Consider the following 20,098-nt stretch of genomic DNA (forward strand, 5'->3'; position numbering starts at 1 on the left):
TGAACACTAGTGCCAGTGGGGAAATGGTGGCTGCTGCTGGTATTACACACACCGGAGACCCAGGATCCTCACTGGATCCCAGGCCACAGGTGAGTGATGGTGGGATGGGGGTCCCAGGTTGCAAAGGACGGATGCTGACATATGGGCAGCAAAAGCAGAAGGTGGCTCTCAGTGGGTCCCTCTTACTTACTGCTGGGTCTCTCGTTCAGGAATTTACTTGTCATGTTCTCTACATGGTGACCCTCCCCACCCCCTACTAGGCTAATATAGCAGCGGGATGAGGCCCTTAAGTGGGCATTATTTGTTTTGAGTATTCATGAATGTGCAGCAACCTGGCTGGTACTGTGCTCACAAGTTATCCCCTTTAAGATACTGCATGTTCATGGGCTTATAAAAGAATTAAAATAAGCAGGCCATATATACAAAAAAATTGAGAGAGCAATTGGTTGTAGGTGTAATGAGCTTATCCTGGAAACAGATAAAAGACCGTCCTGTTGGTTCACTATATCTAACTTTCTTTAGCTGGTTGGATTTGATAGCTATAATTATGCAAATTCAAGTACGTTCAGAGATTTCCTGCCTGACCTGTCATATAGATCAAATTCAGTGAAAATGGCAATTTTTGTTCCAAAAATGTGTACAAATTTATTCCGAATGGTTTTGTTCCATTAATCTGCTTTTTTTAAAAATAAAAAGACACATATTTCCCTACAATTTCACATATTTGAGAGATTAACTTATCAATGTTCTGAGACAATCAGTGGTACAGAAAAGTAGCACTTTTCGCTACTAAAATCTGAAAATGATGGTTTCCAATATTAGCAACTGGATTTTAGTGTGATATTTCATTTAAAATAAATGGTTAATGTTCTCATTAAATAACAGACATCGGAATGTCATCAATTGTGAACTGCCTGCCTCAACGCTCCACTCACATTGTCTGTACCTTTAAGACTTGATTAGTTGTAAAGACTCACATTCCAATCATTATTCATGTAAATTGAATTTGTGTCTTTGTGCCCTGTTTGTAATCAGAACTCCCACCCACCTGCGAAGGGGCAGCCTGTTCCGAAGGCTAGTGGCTTTTGCTATCAAATAAACCTGTTGGACTTTAACCTGGTGTTGTTAGACTTCTTACAACGCATTTCACCAGCATTTCTAGGTTCAACTTTCACATTTCCATCTCAAAAAACTATTTGTATGACATATTTACCAATTTTGCGAATGAGTCACACATGATTTGGCAAGCTATACATTTTTCTGAATCATTGTATTTTCTGTGTGTTTCAGAGAGTTCGTCAATAGTCTGCGTTTATATAGGGCTCTATATGGAGGATTGGCTGATCAGCTGTGTGTCAATGACTTAGCAGCTGCTGATGGACTAACTTGCTGGAGTGGAGATGATGTCGTGAAGAGGTGAGATCTGTTCTAGTTTTGGGATTCTGAGCTGGAGGCTGATTGGTGATTAGTATTTTTTTAATTATTCTAATTATATCAAGACTTTGTTGTTCAACTTGTTTGATCAAGACGTGGAGATGTCGACGCTGGACTGGGGTGGGCACAGTAAGAAGTTTCACAACACCAGGTTAAAGTCCAACAGATTTAATTGGAATCACGAGCTTTCAGAGCGCTGCTCCTTCATCAGGTGAGTGGAGAGGTAGGTTTCACAAACACGGCATATATAGACAAAGACACAATTGCAAGATAATGGTTGGCATTCCAACCATTATCTTGCAATTGTGTCTTTGTCTATATTTTCTGTGTTTGTGAAGCCTACCTCTCCACTCACCTGATGAAAGAACAGCGCTCTGAAAGCTCGTGATTCCAAATAAACATGTTGGACTTAACCTCGTGTTGTGAGACTACTTGTTTGATCAAAATGGTTCGTTCTACATTATATAATTATTTCTGGTTATAGTTAATGCTATTGAATTTACAGTGAATGCAAGATTAAAATCACAAAAGATCAAATGTAATTTTTCAATGACTATCTTTTGGATTGAAATTGTAATTATATTTGTGTTTTCAAATATCGACATATAATTGTGAAACAGATGTGACAGTGATAACTATAATATCATCCATTATTCTGGTGCATCCACCTCGGCAACATCTTAACCAATCAGAGTTGACTTGCCACCAATCTGCACCCTTTTCTCATGTCGTATAAATTGTTGTTCGCTTTGAAATTTAGTATCCTTACATCTGTCCTGATAATTGTAAGACAAAAAGACTGGAATTCTCCGGCCATTCACACACTGCCAGAAAGAACGGAGAATTTGATGCTCAGCTAAATCTCAATGCACTGCAGCGAGACCGGAGAATCCCAGCTGCTGGCAAGGTCGGGGAATTTAGGCCGAAGCTCCAAAAGCATGTATTTCTCTCAGTAATACTATCTTACCAAGCAACTAAAAGTCTCTTCATCATATTGGCTGTGATTCTCCCAGCCCATTGCGCTGAGTCGGGAGACAACAGTGGGGGGCCTTTAGCGAGATTCGCGGCCGGCATCCGGCTGATGGCGAGTTTCTGAGGCCCTCCTTTTAGCGCAATCAGCTCCACAATGGAAATCGGCAGTGCCAAGAGGGCGGGGTCAGAGAGGGTGGAGCATACCGGGGCGGGGCCTATTGGGGGTGATTGGTGGTGGTGGGGAAACCTGCTGCCACTCTGCAAATGGGATCGGTGGGGGAGGGAGTAAGGGGGCGACCGAAACTGGCCAAGGGGGAGGGTGGCTTGTGGCTGGCCATTGGGTGGGGGGGAATTGGGAATGGCCATCGGGGATAGATTGGGGCTGGTGGGGGATTGGGGATGGTCCGGTGAGGGGCAGATCAAGGCTAGTTCAAGGGGGTGTTCCGGTAGGCCAGCCATTTGGGTGGCAGTGGGTCGGGAAGGCCTGCGATCGAGGGGGGAGTCGGGAGGCCAGCAATCAGGAGGGGGAGACCAGCGAACGGAAGGCCAGTGATGGGGGGGGCAGTGCGCATGCGCCGATCTCCACACTGACGGATTGGTTCATGCGCAGTGACCCGCTCAGCACTATGAGCTCTCCAGCGGGATGAAGCCCCGCCTCATCACTCTACAGCATGAATCACTCTAAGGCACTCTGCATTGCATAGTGTCAGAGATTCGTTCCGGTAAGTGCACCCAAAAAACATATGGGAAATTCTCATGTTTTCCTACCTGTTGGGCACTTAGTTTTGTTTTGGGAGAACCTTGGCCATTATCTTTATAGTGTCACTGAGAATCTCTGATGATGTTAACAGGGTTTGACTAGATGGAGTATGTTTGAGTTGTCTTGTAATGAACAGGGATATAACACCCAAATTGGGTTCACACCATTGTGATTAGTACTGCTGCCTCACAGCGCCAGGGATTCGGGTTCCATTCCGGCTTGGGTCATTGTCTGTGTGGAGTCTGCAGGTTCTCCCTGTGACTGCATGAGTTTCCTCCAAGTGTTCCAGTTTCCTCCCATTGTCCAAAATATGTGCTGGTTAGGCGCATTGGCCATGCTAAATTCTCCCTCAGTGTACCCGAACAGGCGCCGGAGTGTGGCAATTCGATAATTTTCACAGTAACTTCATTGCAGTGTTGATGTCAGCCTACTTGTGACACTAATAAAAAAAACTTTAAATTGATCTTTGCTAATTACATTGAAACTGCATTTTATTTTCTCCATGCTATTTTATGAATTATATTTTAACTACATACATCATTCAATTGTCTATACATACTATTTAGTGGATATTAAATTGAAATAGTTTCAAAGGTACTATAACTGCAAGTGGCATACATATTGTTATGTGACTAATTGAACTCAATGGAGCAGGAACCAACATTACATGTCAGCTCCTCACTCAACCCTCAAAAATCCTGATGTATCTGTCACGAAAATGATGTAGGATTGTGCGACGTGTGAAAGTTTGCAGAACAAATTTTTTGAGATAGCAAAACAATCAGAAAGCACTTTTGTGATGCATACTATTGAAACTAAACAAAGGAAAATGTATTTTGGTTGTTCATCATTTCTCTACCATTCAATGCATGCGCAAATGTAGATGTGAAACAAGGATAAAAAAATTATTGTAAGCATGAGATAGCCATCTGAAGTGACACATTCTTCTCACCAATTTTTTAGAAATTAAAAAAATTCAGCATTGCTCTTGGATGGGGAGCTCGAAAGTGCACCTCTGTCCTTGATGTTTTATCTCTTTAACTGTTTAAGTTCCACTGGCTCGAACAATTATGCATTTCAGCCCTAAGTACAAGTCAAATGCTCATTTGAAAAGCCCACTGTCCATCCTTTGAACATGCCTGCTCTTCCTATTCCTGAGTGAGCACTGGATTTGTTTACAAATTAGGCTTCCAAAATCCAGGATTTCCCTGAATTACACCGTGAGACTGCTGTGTATCTGATCTGTTGCTCAGTTGCTTCAATTTTAAAACCATTTCATTCACTCTCTAGCCCATTTCCTGCTGCTGTTCCTTCCTGAGCCTGTGATTGTTCCATTGGTCCTGCTGTTTTTCCAGCTTCAGTTATAGTCTGATTCACTCACCTGAGTCTGAATACATTGCCATTCTGCTTTGAATTTTATGCTGATTTCCAGCTTTGCCACCATTTTAGTGCCCCACAATCAATTCTGCACATCTCCCAGATGTTTCTTCCAAGGGAATTGCCTCTGGTACCACCCCCATCAAATAGCTTCTGGTCTCACTTGCCCATCACACTAGTCTACAACCTGGACATCAGTTCATCGATGCTTCATGCTGAAGCCATCCTATCTACATCAACTCATCCTGCCAGTTAACTCTGTCCTATTTTCTCCAGTCTGTTTACTACAGGATTTATGTATCTTAATCTTGCCAGTATCCAAGCCAATACAATTTAAGCTTGCCACAGATGTTGTCAGACCTGCTGAGATTTTCAGCATTTTCTGTTTTGTTTCAGATTCCAGCATCTGCACAGTATTTTGCTTTTAAGCTTGCCTGTGTCCATTAACATGTTTGCTTTATCTGCCACTTTGGACTGGAGCCCATCACTCAATTTCCACTTTTCAAATTCCTTTTCGTTTTTTTCTTTACCTTTCCTAGAACTCTCTTTCTTCTTCTTCCCTGTCTTCTTGTCTCTTTCATTTCTTCTCTATCAAGTACTTTGCCCTCCCAACTTCGTAACACAAGACTTCAACACTGCTTGACCATTCCAGATTTGATTCCCACTGAAATAAGACTTATTTTCTCTCTTATACTTTTTTTGGTACCTCTTGGTGGTCTCATTGAGACATGTGTCACTGTTTTTTTATTTGCAGAAATTCCAATTGTCCTGTCTTACTCTCTAGCCAACTCCCAGTTTAGCTGAACACTAAATTTTCTGTCCTCCTTCCAGTCCCAAAAGCCCATCCCGTTGCTGACATTGTGGACTCTGCCATCTCAGCTATCATGACCCTTCACTGCATCACTATCCATTCACTTCATTACAAGGACCTTTCTTTCTAAGACCATAAGATATAGATATAGGAGCAGAACTAAACCATTCGGCCCATTGAGTCAGCTCTGCCAGTCAATCATGGCTGATAGGTTTTGCAACCCCATTCTCCTGCCTTTTCCCTGTCACCTTTGATCCTCTTACCAATCAAGAACCTATCTATCTCTGTTTCAAATACACTCAATGACCTGGCCTCCACAGCCTTCTGTGGTAATGAATTTCATAGATTCACCACTCTCTAACTGAGTTCTAAAGGGCCCTTTACTCTGAGGCTGTGATCTTGGATCCTAGTCTCTCCTACTAATGGAACTATCTCTAACCAGGCCGTTCAGTATTCTGTAAGTTTCAATGAGATCCCCACTCATCCTTCTAAATTCCATCAAATACAGACCCAGAGTCCTGAAACGCTCCTCATATGTCAAGCTTTTCATTTCCGGGATCATTCTCGTGAACCTCCTCTGGACCCTCGCCAGCACATTCTTCCCTGGATATGGGGGCCAAAATAGCTCACAATATTCCAAACGTGGTCAATCTGCAAGTTAACCTTAAGAGAATCCTGAACTAGGATTACCAAGTCCTTTTGCGCATCTGATTTTTGAATTCTCTCCCCATTTAGAAAATAGTCTACACCTCTATTCTCCCCACCAAAGTGCATAACATCACATTTTCCCACATGGTTTTTCATCTGCCATTTCTTTGCCCACTCTCCTAACCCGTCCAAATCCTTCTGTAACCTCCCCGCCTCCTCAATACTACCTGTCCCTCCACCTATCTTTGTATCATATGAAAACTTATCCACAGTGCCCTGAGTTCCCTCATCTAGATCATTGATGTATAAAATGAAAAGCTGTGGTCCCAACACTAATCCCTGTGGAACTCCACTAGTCATGGGCTGCCACCCTGAAAAGGACACTTTTATCCCCACTCTCTGTCTTCTGCCAGTCAACCAATCAGCTCTTCATGCTAGTACCTCTATGAGCTTATTGTGGATGATTGAATTGAAATCTTTGCCTGAACAGGAACCTAGCTAAAGGATGATGCCACCTTCCCTCAAATGTTGATTCCACCACTGCCCCACCCAAATACTGCGGTGGCGATATGGTTCTTATCACCGAATCACGCCATGCCCTGACCCTACTCCTCTGGCATCTTTCTCTTCTTTGTGTGTGTCACATTGCTCCAAACCTCACAGCTTTCACTTAAACCCTTATTCTCTATTGACCACCCAAGTACAATGCCAGTTTTCTCACCAAGTTATCTTCACTGCTTTCCTTCCTCAACCTCTGTACTGAGTGACATGTTAACCTTAGTGATTTTAATCTCCAACCCAGTTCACCATGTGCTGTCTCCTCTGAGTTCACTGCCTTCCCATCCTCCCTAAATCTTTCCCTTCATATAAATCCCCAACCCATATTCACAGGTACTCCCTTGACCTTTGCTTTGCTGCTCTCATTTGGAAAAACACTTTGAACTTCTAATGGGTCACACTGCATTTCATGGCTGTTCTCCATCAGCTATCTCTCCTAATACTAGACAGAATTTTTCAAATCCACTGATGCGCATTTACACACGAATGCTACTTTCCAATTTCTCTATCTTCTTCATTGGCTTCTTAATTAAAAACAATGTTAATTTGAAAATAACAATTTTTCTATTAATAATGCAATACACAATCATTATCCCTCTAACTTCCCTTTCAAACTCAATTTTGCAGCCATGTGTGTGGATTTAAATGTGTTTGCAAACTTCTCATATTTTTCGAATTTTAAAATAGTACCTTACTGTAGTTATCTGCTGTTGCTCCTGTCAAATCAAATTTTTGTCAGTATTCTGACCCAAAATTGAACCCCTGCTCCAATTTCCTTCTGAAATTGCATCATTGCTGCTGTTACTGCCCCCATTCAAATGTCAGTTTCTTGTTTCTTCTCCTACTTGAGACAAAACCGTTTTGAGTACAAATCACTTTCATAGCTCACTTGATGTTTTTTCTGCTCGATTCATCCGTCCAAACCAGTGAAACTTCATGAAGCACCTTTTTGTGCCTCTGGATCTCATTTTCAGAATTGCCTGGAACATATTCTGTTATGTACAAAAGTTCAAAAATAGAGTCACTGCAATGCACTGAACTAGGCCCTCAGGAGGATGTACCAGGGGTGAAGAAAATCTGTCACTTGCCCATTCTTAACTGAGAATGCCTTTCTCTCTTTTTCTGTGCTCCCAGCTGTAAGCAGGGTCAGTAGTTACAGTTGGTTCTGACCCGTATTCTCATTATACTAACAAAAGGGAAAAAAAAACATGGGTTGAGATGACGCACTTTGATTAGAATCTTAAGGGAATTTCTACCCCAAAAACAGGTACGTTTGGGTTGGGTGAGAGAAAAATGTTAAAAGTCTGAATTCTGAACACTACCCACCTATTTACAGTTGTAATGGAAACTGAATGGGTGGGTAAAAAACACAATCTGAGGAGCTGGGTTGGCATTTTAAATGATTCAATGAGGCAGTGCGCCACACTTGTATTCACCATTTGAAACTTAACTAGGGAAACCCACCAGGTAAACTGAGCTGAAGGACTGCTGGGTCAAGGGTTAAGTGCCTTTCCCCCGCATGCAGAATCCAGCATGCCTGTCCAGCATATCCCCTGTGATTGGACACCGTCCACTGACACTTCTATTCTCCTTCATTAGACACCATCCTTCCTTTCCACCCCAACACCTGAGCATCTAAGGTCATCATGACCACCCTACAACCCCTTTACTCAAGTGGAGGCAGAGAGTCCTGCAGCCTCCTCCAAAGTCTTCCCCACCTAACTGGAAGCTAAGCCAACTTAAAATTTCACAGCATGAAGGGCAGACCTGACTCTGGGGTAACTGAATTGAAATTTCCTCACCCCCCGCCCCCCCCCCCCCCACTCCCCCTCACCCCCACACCTTAGCGTTAGTGAAATTAACCTGGAACAATAGTTCAAAGCTCGTCAGGTGAAAATTCATTTCAGAACTGCCACTTCCCGCATACCAAACAAGGGATATGTGCACCAAAGTATGAAATGTAGTGCATGAAGAATCTTTCTGCTTTGATCTGCCAGTATGAAAAGAAGTATAAGATTGGTCTCCATCCACTGAATGACATACTTTATTGGATTTAAAGGAATATCCATTATCAGATTTTATTCACAGGTCACACGCATCAATCCATGGCACCACACAATTCTCGGATATTAATTTGATTCCTGTCCTCTGCTAAGTATTCTGACTTTAATGCTGTGGGTGCAGGAATTGCTCTGCCTCAACTGGGTCTTTACCTAAAGAAAGAAACAAAATATGACTGACTATCATCACTGAACTATCCAGTGTGTCGTTTTAATGCCCTAATAATGACTGCTTTGCATTTACTCTGATCATGACAGTGCCAAATCATTTTTATTACTGTTTTAATAATATTGTATGGTAATTGCAGAAGACATTGATTGAGCTAAGTTGCTTGCCATTAATTACTGTCACAAATGTGTTTGTACCTTGCTTATAATGTGTTACTGATTTCACAGGAATGCATTTTCTATTTTGACACTGTTAGTGAAAGTATCAAATACAATATAGTTCACAAATACAATATAGTTCACTGGTGTATTGTGACTACCAGCATTGATTTTTAAACTCATTGTAACAAAGCTTCTGTTCAAATTTTGTGTAGAATTTTCATCAACTACTTGATATACAGTCAGACTAATTGAAATACAGCCATTGGCCTGTGTTTCACAAGATCAACATCCTCAAAAGTACATGTAAATTAATTTCTGTTAAACAGTATGCATAGTAACGTCTCATACTTTGATCTAATTGTGTTATGGGGCTGCAAATTCTTGGTGTACTCCAACCATAAATTTATTAAGAGTGTTGCAAAGGGGTTGAAAATTAGGCCAGGATCAATTGTATCTGGCCCCAGCCTTCCATATCAGTTTCGATGGGCCTTTATTTGAATAGAAACCCCAATTGCCTCAACATGGTTCCCTGTAGAAAAGAGACGAGGTCAGAGAATGGACCTCCAGGCTGGGGCTTTTCTTCTCCCCAAAATAGTGGAGAAGTGGTGGGCTGCTATGCTAGATGGGAGCAATCTGTTGAGAGCTGAAAATGGAGTCCTTCTGGAAGTGCATTCCAGGGTGGTGTAGTGCAGGCCTGGATAGTTGTCTGGACCCTTAATAATAGTAAAACATTTAAAAAATATCGTTGGAATTTTCTTCTTGTAATTGGGTGCCAATGGATATTTAAGGGATGCTCAAAGAATATTTTCAGAGGCGCCAAAACTCATTCCTGCACCACCCCACCTCCTGATATAGGAACCTATTTTGTGACTTGGTTCTCTGTCTGAACTCCCCAAGTCCATGTACTTAGATGTGTCTGTGCCGGAAATCACAGTAAGAAGTCTCACAACACCAGGTTAAAGTCCAACAGGTTTATTTGGCAGCACAAGCTTTCGGAGCACTGCCCCTTCATCAAATGAGTGGGAGTTGTGTTCACAAACAGGGCACATATAGACACAAACTCAATTTACAAGACAATGGTTGGAATGCAAGTCTTTACAGGTAATCAAATCTTAAAGGTAATGTGAATGGAGAGAGGGCCAAGCACAAGTTAAAGAAGTGTGTATTGTCTACAGCCAGGACAGTTAGTGAGATTTTGCAAGCTCAGGCAAGTCATGGGGGTTACAGATAGTGTGACATGAACCCAAGATCCTGGTTGAGGCAGTCTTCATGTGTGCGGAACTTGGCTATCAGTTTCTGCTCAGCGATTCTGCGTTGTCGTGTGTCGTGAAGGCTGCCTTGGAGAGCGCTTACACAAAGATCAGAGGCTGAATGCCCATGACTGCTGAAGTGTTCCCCGACTGGAATGGAACACTCCTGCCTGGTGATTGTTGAGCAGTGTTCATTCATCCGTTGTCGTAGCGTCTGCATGGTCTCCCCAATGTACCATGCCTTGGGACATCATAGACAACCCATGCTGGCACATATGCTGGATCTATGGATTTTTAGCTCCTGTTGAAATTAAAATACAATTAAACATTATTTTTTCCAATTTTAGTAATATCTATCTGATGGTTTGATTTTTAAGAAGGCTGATTTTTAAAATTGACAATTTAAAATGAGGATGAAAGGAAAATATTTGAAAGATGATAGTTAGAAAGTAATGGAAATATGTCAGCATAAAAAGCAAATCTTAAGGATTTTAATGGTAAATGTACGATCGATACTGGAAATCTGAAATATAAGAGCAAAATGCTGGAAATACTCAACAGACCAAACACCATCTGTGGAAAGAGAAACACAATTAATGAGTGGAATTTTCCCCCAAAAAAGCCTATAACAGTGAGAACACCACAGCAACCCACGCTGGTCTCTCAGGCATGCTCCGCATCGCAAACTAACCACACTCAGTGGGGGGTGGCGGGGGTGAGGCGGGGGTGGGGGGGGGGGGTGCCTAAAACACGCCGGTGAGCCTGGCTGAAACAAAAGGGCACCCTGATCTCACAGTGCACTGGGAGACCTTCTCCCCCACATGGGCATTCGGAGCCCCCACCCCCTCAGTGGCATGTTTCCCCACTCGCCCCCCCCCCCAACACGGGCCACCGGCATTGGGGTTTTAGGACCCTCCTGATGGGTCTACCTGTCTAAACCCCCATCATGCCTCCTCCCCCCAACAGACCTTCAACCTGCTCCTCCATCATGACCCCCTTCATGCTCCACCCCTGTACGACTACCCCCCCAGGATAGTCCTCCTTGCATAGTCCACTGGCCATATACCCCCCTTCATAGCTTCACTGTCATAGCCCCCCTTCCCACCTGTCATACCCCCCTCATCTTAACTCTCACTCAGGCCCCACCCCCACTCAGGTCACCCCCCTTGGCACTGCACCTGGCACACTGGCAGGTGGGCACTGCCCAGCCATGCCCTCGTCCACCCGAGAGCTTCAATGGCCTTTGAGCCCCTCTGACATGGCCATTGAGCCTGGTCACTGCTAATGGAGACCAGTAGTGATTTTTGCGGTTCTTGCATCGTGCCTGAAGGTTAGAAGATCCTGGAAGCAGGGTGTTGAACAGACTATGCAGATTTAAATTCTATTTAAAATATGCTAATCAGTCTTGCACCTTTTCTGGGCATGATCTGGTTTGCGCCATTAAAAAGGGACCGGGATGATTGCAAGCTGTTTGGCGCAAAACCAATTTTTAGGCCTGCATGCTATTTTCCAGGATTGTCGCGATCTGCGCCAGGCAGGACAAGGTCAGAAAATTGCTCCCAACATTTCAGATCCATGACTCATAGTAAAAACAGGAAAATGTTCGGTTGTAAACAAGTATGGAACCATGGAATGGATTGAAAGAAGAAAATGAAGGTCTTCGATGTCTGAAAGGGAGGAAGGCTCCTTTTGTCCAAAGAAAAATAGAAGCAGTGGTTTGGATTTGAGATTGTTAAACTCAGTATTGAGTCCAGAATATGTAAAATGGCTAAAGGAAAGTTAAGGTGCTGTTCCTTGAGGTTCTCTTGAGCTTCATTGGAACAGTGCAGTAGTTTGATGACAGTATTCAGAGGAGGAACGGGATAAAGAATTTAGTGACTGGAAGCTCAGAGTTAAGCTTGTGGACTGAATGGAGATGTTCAGCAAAGCAAACACTTTCATTTGGTCTCCCTAGTGAAGAGGAGGCCACACTGTGAGCAAAGAATACAAAATTGAAAGAAGTATATGTTACTTACTGTTTCACCTGGAAATAATTTTTTGTGGCCCAAGATTGTGTGAAGGGAGGAGGTGAAAGGACAAAATACATATAGGAAGCACAGGTGTATGTAACATTGAGCCTGTGACCTTCTTGTTTTATATGGCTTAGTTATTCACTGGGACAAAGAAACTTACCGAGCCATTGTTTGAGATTTTTGCAAATTTCGTTTTCAGTTTTTTGAATATATTTGTTTAAAATTGAATGCTATGGGATTATTGAGACATTGAACATCATTGAGGAACTTTTTTTGAGGAGTATTAACTGACAGTAAAGTAACTGAAATACATTAATTAACACATGCTGTTAATGTACTTATAACAAATGTTAATGTATCATACGTTCTAGTTAAGGCATCCTATTGATGTTGACCTGAGCCTCCAATCCCATATCTTCTTGAACACCAGTACCACTTACTTCCTTCCTCTGGCCAGCCTCAACTCATCGGCTTAAACCCTTTGTTATTTCTAAATTTGACTATTTCAATGGTCTCTTAGTTGCCACCCTAACTTGCACCCTTCTTAAACTGTAACTCACACAAAAGTGTGCAAGCTGTATCTTAATTGCACCAAGTCCAGTTCACCCATCACTCCTGTGCTTGCCGACCTACTTTGGCTCCAGACTGCAAATGCCTTAATTTTAGGATTTTCATTCTTGTTTCCAAATCCTTCCTTGCACCCCTGTAAACTCCTTCAACCCTGCACCCTTCCAAGAAGTTAGCACTGTTCCAAATCTCATAACTGACGCATTCCTGATTTTCCTCACTGCACCATTGGTGTAAGTGTTTTCAGCTGCATAAGCCCTTTTCTCTGGAAGGCACACCCTAAACCTCTCCACCTTTCTGCCTCGCTCTCCTCTTTAAGGGGCTGCTTAGAATCTACTTCTTGATCTATATTTGACTACACAGTTTTAAAAATTTCTTACGTGACTCAGTGTCAAATTGTGTTTGCTAACACTCCTGTGAAATGCCTTTGGCATTTTACTGTGGTAAAGACAGAATGCAAGTGCAAATTATTGTTATTGTTATGCATTGTAACTAAACTAACAAAGCAAGAGAAAGAAAAGGATACATTAAATTTATGTAATTATGTTGAATGTTTTGATTTTAAAAGCCATTTTGAAGGTGATAGTTGCACAAGAATATAACGAGAGCGGTAGGCCACATGACCCTTCGAACCTGCTCCACAATGCAGCAGGATCGTGGCTGATCTTCTATATCAGTGACATTTCCCCACACGTCCCCATATCCCTATCCTCCTTTAATGTAAAATAAACTATTGATCTTATTCTTAAATAATCAATAACTGAGCATTCACAACCCTCTGGGGTGGAAATTTCCAAAGATTCACAATCACCTGAGCGAATAAATTTCTCCTCGTCTCAGTCCCAAATGGTTGATTTTTATCCTGAGATTATAATCCCCCTCGGTCTAGACTCTCCAGCCATGGGGAAACATCCTTTCAGCATTTACCCTACCAAGACCTCCGAGAAATTTCAACCTTTCAATGCGATTTTGCTGAATTCCAGATACTATATATAGGCCCAATCTATTCAATCATACAACCCTCTCATTCAGGAATCAAGTTACTTATTAATAAAATAAATTACAAATACAAAGGGACTTTTTTTGCAAAAAAATATTTTGCAGCTGAAAGATCTGATAGAACAAAAATTTCCCCTGATGGCAAGAATCCAATTTTTAGCTGATATTTTCTTCAAGAGCAGACTATTCCTGGCCATCCAATTAAATTATTAGCCCCTGAGCATAATCCCTTTCAATATAATTCACATACACTTTAACATAATTCACATCCCACTGTGAAAATTCATCTATAAAATCTATACTACGTGCAATAAATGCTGGTAATTGACCTTGAATAAAATTTCACTGTTTTTTTTGTTCCTCATGGAGTTTAATAAGTTTTTGTTAATATTTCTTGCAGAATGGATTTCTTCCCTAACAAGTTGACAATGAATACAGTAAATTTCTAACTGTGTGCTCCTGGCAGGCAGCCTTTGTCTTGCAGGATCACAAGTTGGAAATTCAGGCATGCACAGTGCTGATTGTCTGAGAATTTAAACCAATGATTGAAAAGTCTTGTACAACTTGTCCTGAGTTTCCATTATGCACCTTTGGTGTCTCCTCACGGAGGATTCAACATTGGAAAACCATCCCTTTTAGATCTAGCAGTCCACATGTCAAAATCCATTGCTGGTGTTATTAGAATATTTAATGGAGTTTAGTTCCAGAAAAATGCACTAAGATTTTTATAGGAAAGTAAAAGTGATGTGGAAATGCATTGCACTGTAACAACCAAATCACCTGCCTCTTGTGGGAACCAACTAATTTCATTGAAATGTGTGCAATTCTTTGCAACACCTTTTAATCAAAAATAATTGTACTTCATATAACCATAGTGTGTTCTTCTCTTGGCAGAATTGTTTTTGTGACACTACTCAAACCACTCACCTCAAAATCCACACTTAATTCATTGGCTTCAGACAAGGAATGGTTTTTCCTTATGATGGATGAGCAGTTGATGCAGCAGCCTGTTGCTGCCAATAGAATCAGGCAGCATGGCAGAGGAACCTGATACGCTGCAAGAAAGGATGTCCCGAGGCATGGTACATTGGGGAAACTATGCAGACGCTGCGACAACGGATGAATGAACACCGCTCGACAATCACCAGGCAAGACTGTTCTCTTCCTGTTGGGGAGCACTTCAGCGGTCACGGGCATTCGGCCTCTGATATTCGGGTAAGCGTTCTCCAAGGCGGCCTTCGCGACACACGACAGCGCAGAGTCGCGGAGCAGAAACTGATAGCCAGGTTCCGCACACACAAGGACGGCCTCAACCGGGATATTGGGTTTATGTCACACTATTTCACATAAATATTTCTGCTTTTTTCCTCCTGAGTCTTTATCATGCGATCCTAGAATCAGAATTTATGTCACACTATTTGTAACTCCCACAGTTGCGTGGACCTGCAGAGTTTCACTGGCTGTCTTGTCTGGAGACAATACACATCTTTTTAGCCTGTCTTGATGCTCTCTCCACTCCCATTGTTTTGTTTCTTAAAGACTGGATTAGTTGTAAGTATTCGCATTCCAACCATTATTCATGTAAATTGAGTCTGTGTCTTATAAGTTCTGTTTGTGAACAGAATTCCCACTCACCTGAAGAAGGGGCTCAGAGCCTCGAAAGCTTGTGTGGCTTTTGCTACCAAATAAACCTGTTGGACTTTAACCTGGTGTTGTTAAACTTCTTACAGAGGAACAACAACCCATAACACCATGCTCCACAATGTGTGTGTAGACCACACTGGTCCAAATAACTGTGAATCTGGCTGCGGCTTCTAAAAATGATGTGGAGATGCCGGCCTTGGACTGGGGTAAACACAGTAAGAGTTTTAACAACACCAGGTTAAAGTCCAACAGGTTTATTTGGTAGCAAATGCCATTAGCTTTCGGAGCGCTGCTCCTTCGTCAGATGGAGTGGATATCTGCTCTCAAACAGGGCATACAGAGACACAAAATCAAGTTACAGAATACTGATTAAAATGCAAATCTTTACAGCTACATTTAAAGATACAGACAATGTGAGTGGAGAGAGCATGAGGCACAGGTTAAAGAAAGGTGTATTGTCTCCAGACAGGACAGCCAGTGAGATTCTGCAAGTCCAGGAGGCAAACTGTGGGGGTTACCGATAGTGTGACATGAACCCAAGATCCCGGTTTAGGCCGTCCTCATGTGTGCGGAACTTGGCTATCAGTTTCTGCTTAGCGACTCTGCACTGTCATGTGTCGTGAAGGCCACTTTGGAGAACGCTTCCCCGAAGATCAGAGGCTGAATGCCGGTGACCGCTGAAGTGCTCCCCCACAGGAAGAGAACAGTCTTGCCTGGTGATTGTCGAACGGTGTTCATTCGTCCGTTGTCGTAGCATCTGCATGGTTTCCCTAATGCCTCGGGACATCCTTTCCTGCAGCATATCAGGTAGACAACGTTGGCCGAGTTGCAAGAGTATGTACCGTGCACCTGGTAGATGGTGTTCTCACGTGAGATGATGGCATCCGTGTCGAAGATCCGGCACGTCTTGCAGAGGTTGCTGTGGCAGGGTTGTGTGGTGTTGTGGTCACTGTTCTCCTGAAGGCTGGGTAGTTTGCTGCGGACAATGGTCTGTTTGAGGTTGTGCGGTTGTTTGAAGGCAAGAAGTGGGGGTGTGGGGATGGCCTTGGCGAGATGTTCGTCTTCATCAATGACATGTTGAAGGCTCCGGAGGAGATGCCATAGCTTCTCCGCTCTGGGGAAGTACTGGACGACGAAGGGTACTCTGTCCACTGTGTCCCATGTTTGTCTTCTGAGGAGGTCGGTGCGGTTTTTCGCTGTGGCGCGTCGGAACTGTCGATCGATGAGTCGAGCGCCATATCCTGTTCTTATGAGGGCAACTTTCAGCGTCTGGAGGTGTCTGTTGCGATCCTCCTAATCCGAGCAGATCCTGTGTATACGGAGGGCTTGTCCGTAGGGGATGGCTTCTTTAATGTGTTTAGGATGGAAGCTGGAGAAGTGGAGCATCGTGAGGTTATCCGTGGGCTTGCGGTACAGTGAGGTGCTGAGGTGAACATCATTAATATGCATCCACTCACTCATTTACTGATATTCAGTTTTGACATTTAAACTGACCGTACAGCAGCTGGTGCCATAAAAAGTTATGTGTCCTGTCTTTTCCACTCCATTGCTGTGATGGAGTTTGCTGAGATGCACTGCACTCTGCATTTCTGGAGAAATTGTGCTCAGAAGTCCCAAAATGAAATGCAGAGCACAGTCTAGGCGTGAAACTGTTTGAGCAGAGTGGAAGACCCAGTCCATTTACATTGACTGTTTGAACCAACATTTCAGGCACACTTCCTTCAACCCACAGAGATAATACCATCCTCTTTGGTTAAACATAATGTTGATATGAAACGTCACCTCAGTGAAACCAATTAAGGACCCATTCCTTGTCATAAGTAACAAAGTAGAAAATACTTGTTTATACTACACAAAACATTTATTTTATTTTCAGGAAACACTGTATACAGTCTATAAGCTGTAAGACTCTTGCCTCTCATTGGACCTAAACATGTCTTTGAATCTATCCTATTTCTGCATCTACTGCAAGAGTGTTGCTTAAAGATGGTGAAATTTGGTTATTAATGTTCAGGGTTGACAAGGAAGAAGGGTGAGCATAATTGTTGTGTCAGCTCACAGCTCTGTTCAAGTAGTTGAATTTCTTGCAGTGCTGCTCAAGAGTAATAGAGGTGAGTTGGTACCTACATTTACCAGCTGCCAACTTTAGCATTGCTTCAACTTCCACATATCCAAGTCCTACACAGGAGAATCTGTTTTTAATATTCCTTTAGAATACTGTCCAGCATTAACATTTTGGTATTGCTCTGAATTAAAAATAAAAACCTAGTGTGCACTGTAATAAAAGCAAAATACTGTCGATGGAAAACGGAAATCGCAACAGAAAGAGCTGGAAAATCTCAGCAAGTCTGGCAGCATTTGTGGAGAGAAAAACAGAGTTAACATTTTGAGTCCATATAACTCTTCTTTGGATTGTAGTGAAAAGGGGGAGGCAGAGCACAAGAGGTTGATGTTGCTAAGAGAGCGGGGGAGATAAACTGACTCAGATGTCATGGAACATTGATAAAGTCGCCATGATAGTGTTAAAGACACAAAGCTTAGTCCGGCGTAGGTGCTAAAAGTCGAGTAAAGGTCAGTGCTGTCTGGAAGCAAAAACATGAAAATAAGACACAGATTGGCACCAGGCGAAATAGTTAAAAAGTTCCAAAGTTCATGAGTTTGCTCTCATGCTCACATTTCAGTCCTTGGCCTACTGCATAAAACTCAATGCAAGTTGGAGGAATAGCACCTCATCTTCTGATGAGGCACTTTACATTCTTCTGGACTCAACATTGAGTTCAACAACCTCAGAGCATGAACTGTGTCCTCATTTTGAATGTGTTTCCACCTGGGCCAGTCTTGTATCTTGTTCTCATGTTTTTACTTTCAGACATATGTTTTTCCAGCACTTTCTGATTTAATCCCAGGAGGCACTATTAATGTTGTATAAGAACAGTCGGAACATTTCAAATGCCAAACAGTGCAATAAGATGTGCAAGCGAGTGAAACTAGGTAAACATTTTGCTAATAAAGTTTCTTTTCCCGGCCACTTTATCAGAGATCTGTCTTCAAAAACAGAAATGAATTTGAGCCAATTCTTTCTTCAAAAGGCTGAGAACTGCCATGGCATTTTTATGAACTTACGATTTAGTATAAAACATCCAATAAAGTGAGAAACAAATTGTAAGCAGTTTAATGCACATGTGGGAAGTTGCTGTTGTAAAGTTCTTGCCAAAAATCTTTCTTGTAAACTTGCCTCTTAATTTGACTAATGTTGTGTTCTTTTCAAATTAATTAAATACATATACACTGCAGTTATTTAAAACATGTGCTCCAGTGTAATAATTCAAAAATATTAGCATTTAATGCTACTGCACTATGCAAAGAGGGAGGATTGGGAACAGACATGACCGCAAAGAGCAATTGCCATTTTGATATCAGAACTGTCCAATAAGTTTGGGTATGTAGAACATGATTAATCATCCAATACTTCTAGACATTGAAACTTACTCTTGTAGTAAACCCTTTCAGCTCCTAATCCTTATAGAGGCTGGAAATCAAGATTGTCCAAATACCAAATTGCAGGCAAATAGCTCACAGATGTCAATCAAGCACAGTTTGATTTTCCATTTATATGACCTTCTCCCGGCACTGGAGCTGATCTGTACTTGTAAATATGTTCAGCATAAACAAACTTACTGATAGTATGTTTGGTACTGCTAACATACAACTTGCAAACAGAAACTAGAAAATCTACTTTGAGAAATTGCAAATATTGAAGATCTCTTGGGCTGGACTTCATCAGCCTTCAGGTGCATGCTGAGAACCAGTGGGGGTGGAGAGGGAAAGGGCCAAGGGAGGATTGGGTGTTTGGAGTGCCAGTTCCCTTACTACCACCAGGATATTTTACCACGCATAGGGGAGGTGGTATGTGGCCTTCCTACCCAGAGGCCTATTGAGTCACTTAAGTGGCTCATTAAGGGCTTCCTCCTACGCTGCTGGATTTAACCAGCAGCAGGCAAGACCCCCTGAGTGGGAGACCTGCAAGCCAACCTAGAGTCTCAGTGTGGCGATGCCTTTCTAATTGGGCATTCTGTTGTTTCCCCAAGGCAACACCCGACCCCAGCCACTGCCTTCACAAAGCAGCCTCATATCCCTGCCAGGGTGTGCCTGACTGAGCAACCATTTCACAGCAGTAGAGCTCAGGCACCTTTGCAAATCCAGGAAATTTATTGAGTTTGTTTTCCATTGAGTATCAGTGGGAAGTTCTCATTACCTTAATGTGTGCCATGGTGGAGTGTTGAAATACATGGGTAAGCAATAAAAAAGGTATAAATTTGTGTAAGTTTGGCCTAATCTCGCCTTAAGTCTGGACCATGTTGAAAGACAACACTTTATGGAATGAAAAATTGGCCTGATAATCAGTTACAAACAAGAGATCAGGCCAAAGCTCTGCCATCCTGCCATACACATTTTCAGATGGTGGTGGATAATTCAACAACTATTTGGGGAAGGATGTTTCACAAACATCAACATCATCAATGGTGGCAGAACACCACACTCGCAAAATTAAGGGTAAAGCATTTGTGACCATCTTCAGCCAGAAGTTTTGAGTGATAATTCATCTTGGTCTATGTCATGTCCTAACCATGTTAGGAGTTGTGGGTTGTAAATGAAAAGAAAAGATGTGGTTTGCA

At 42.4% G+C, this 20,098-nt stretch overlaps 1 protein-coding gene across 2 annotated transcripts in view; it reads left to right on the forward strand.

Moving 5' to 3' along the window:
- The window catches only part of gpc5a (glypican 5a), a 1,188,060-nt gene that overhangs the window by 362,087 nt on the left and 805,875 nt on the right, over positions 1–20,098 (forward strand). For both annotated transcript variants that reach the window (XM_078221643.1, XM_078221644.1), the window contains exon 5: positions 1,291–1,416. In XM_078221643.1, the coding sequence (XP_078077769.1) occupies positions 1,291–1,416 (126 nt within the window). The remainder of the gene's footprint in view (positions 1–1,290; positions 1,417–20,098) is intronic.

This window comes from Mustelus asterias, chromosome 10 (assembly GCF_964213995.1).
Source record: "Mustelus asterias chromosome 10, sMusAst1.hap1.1, whole genome shotgun sequence".
In the NCBI taxonomy this organism is placed as follows: Eukaryota; Metazoa; Chordata; class Chondrichthyes; order Carcharhiniformes; family Triakidae; genus Mustelus; species Mustelus asterias.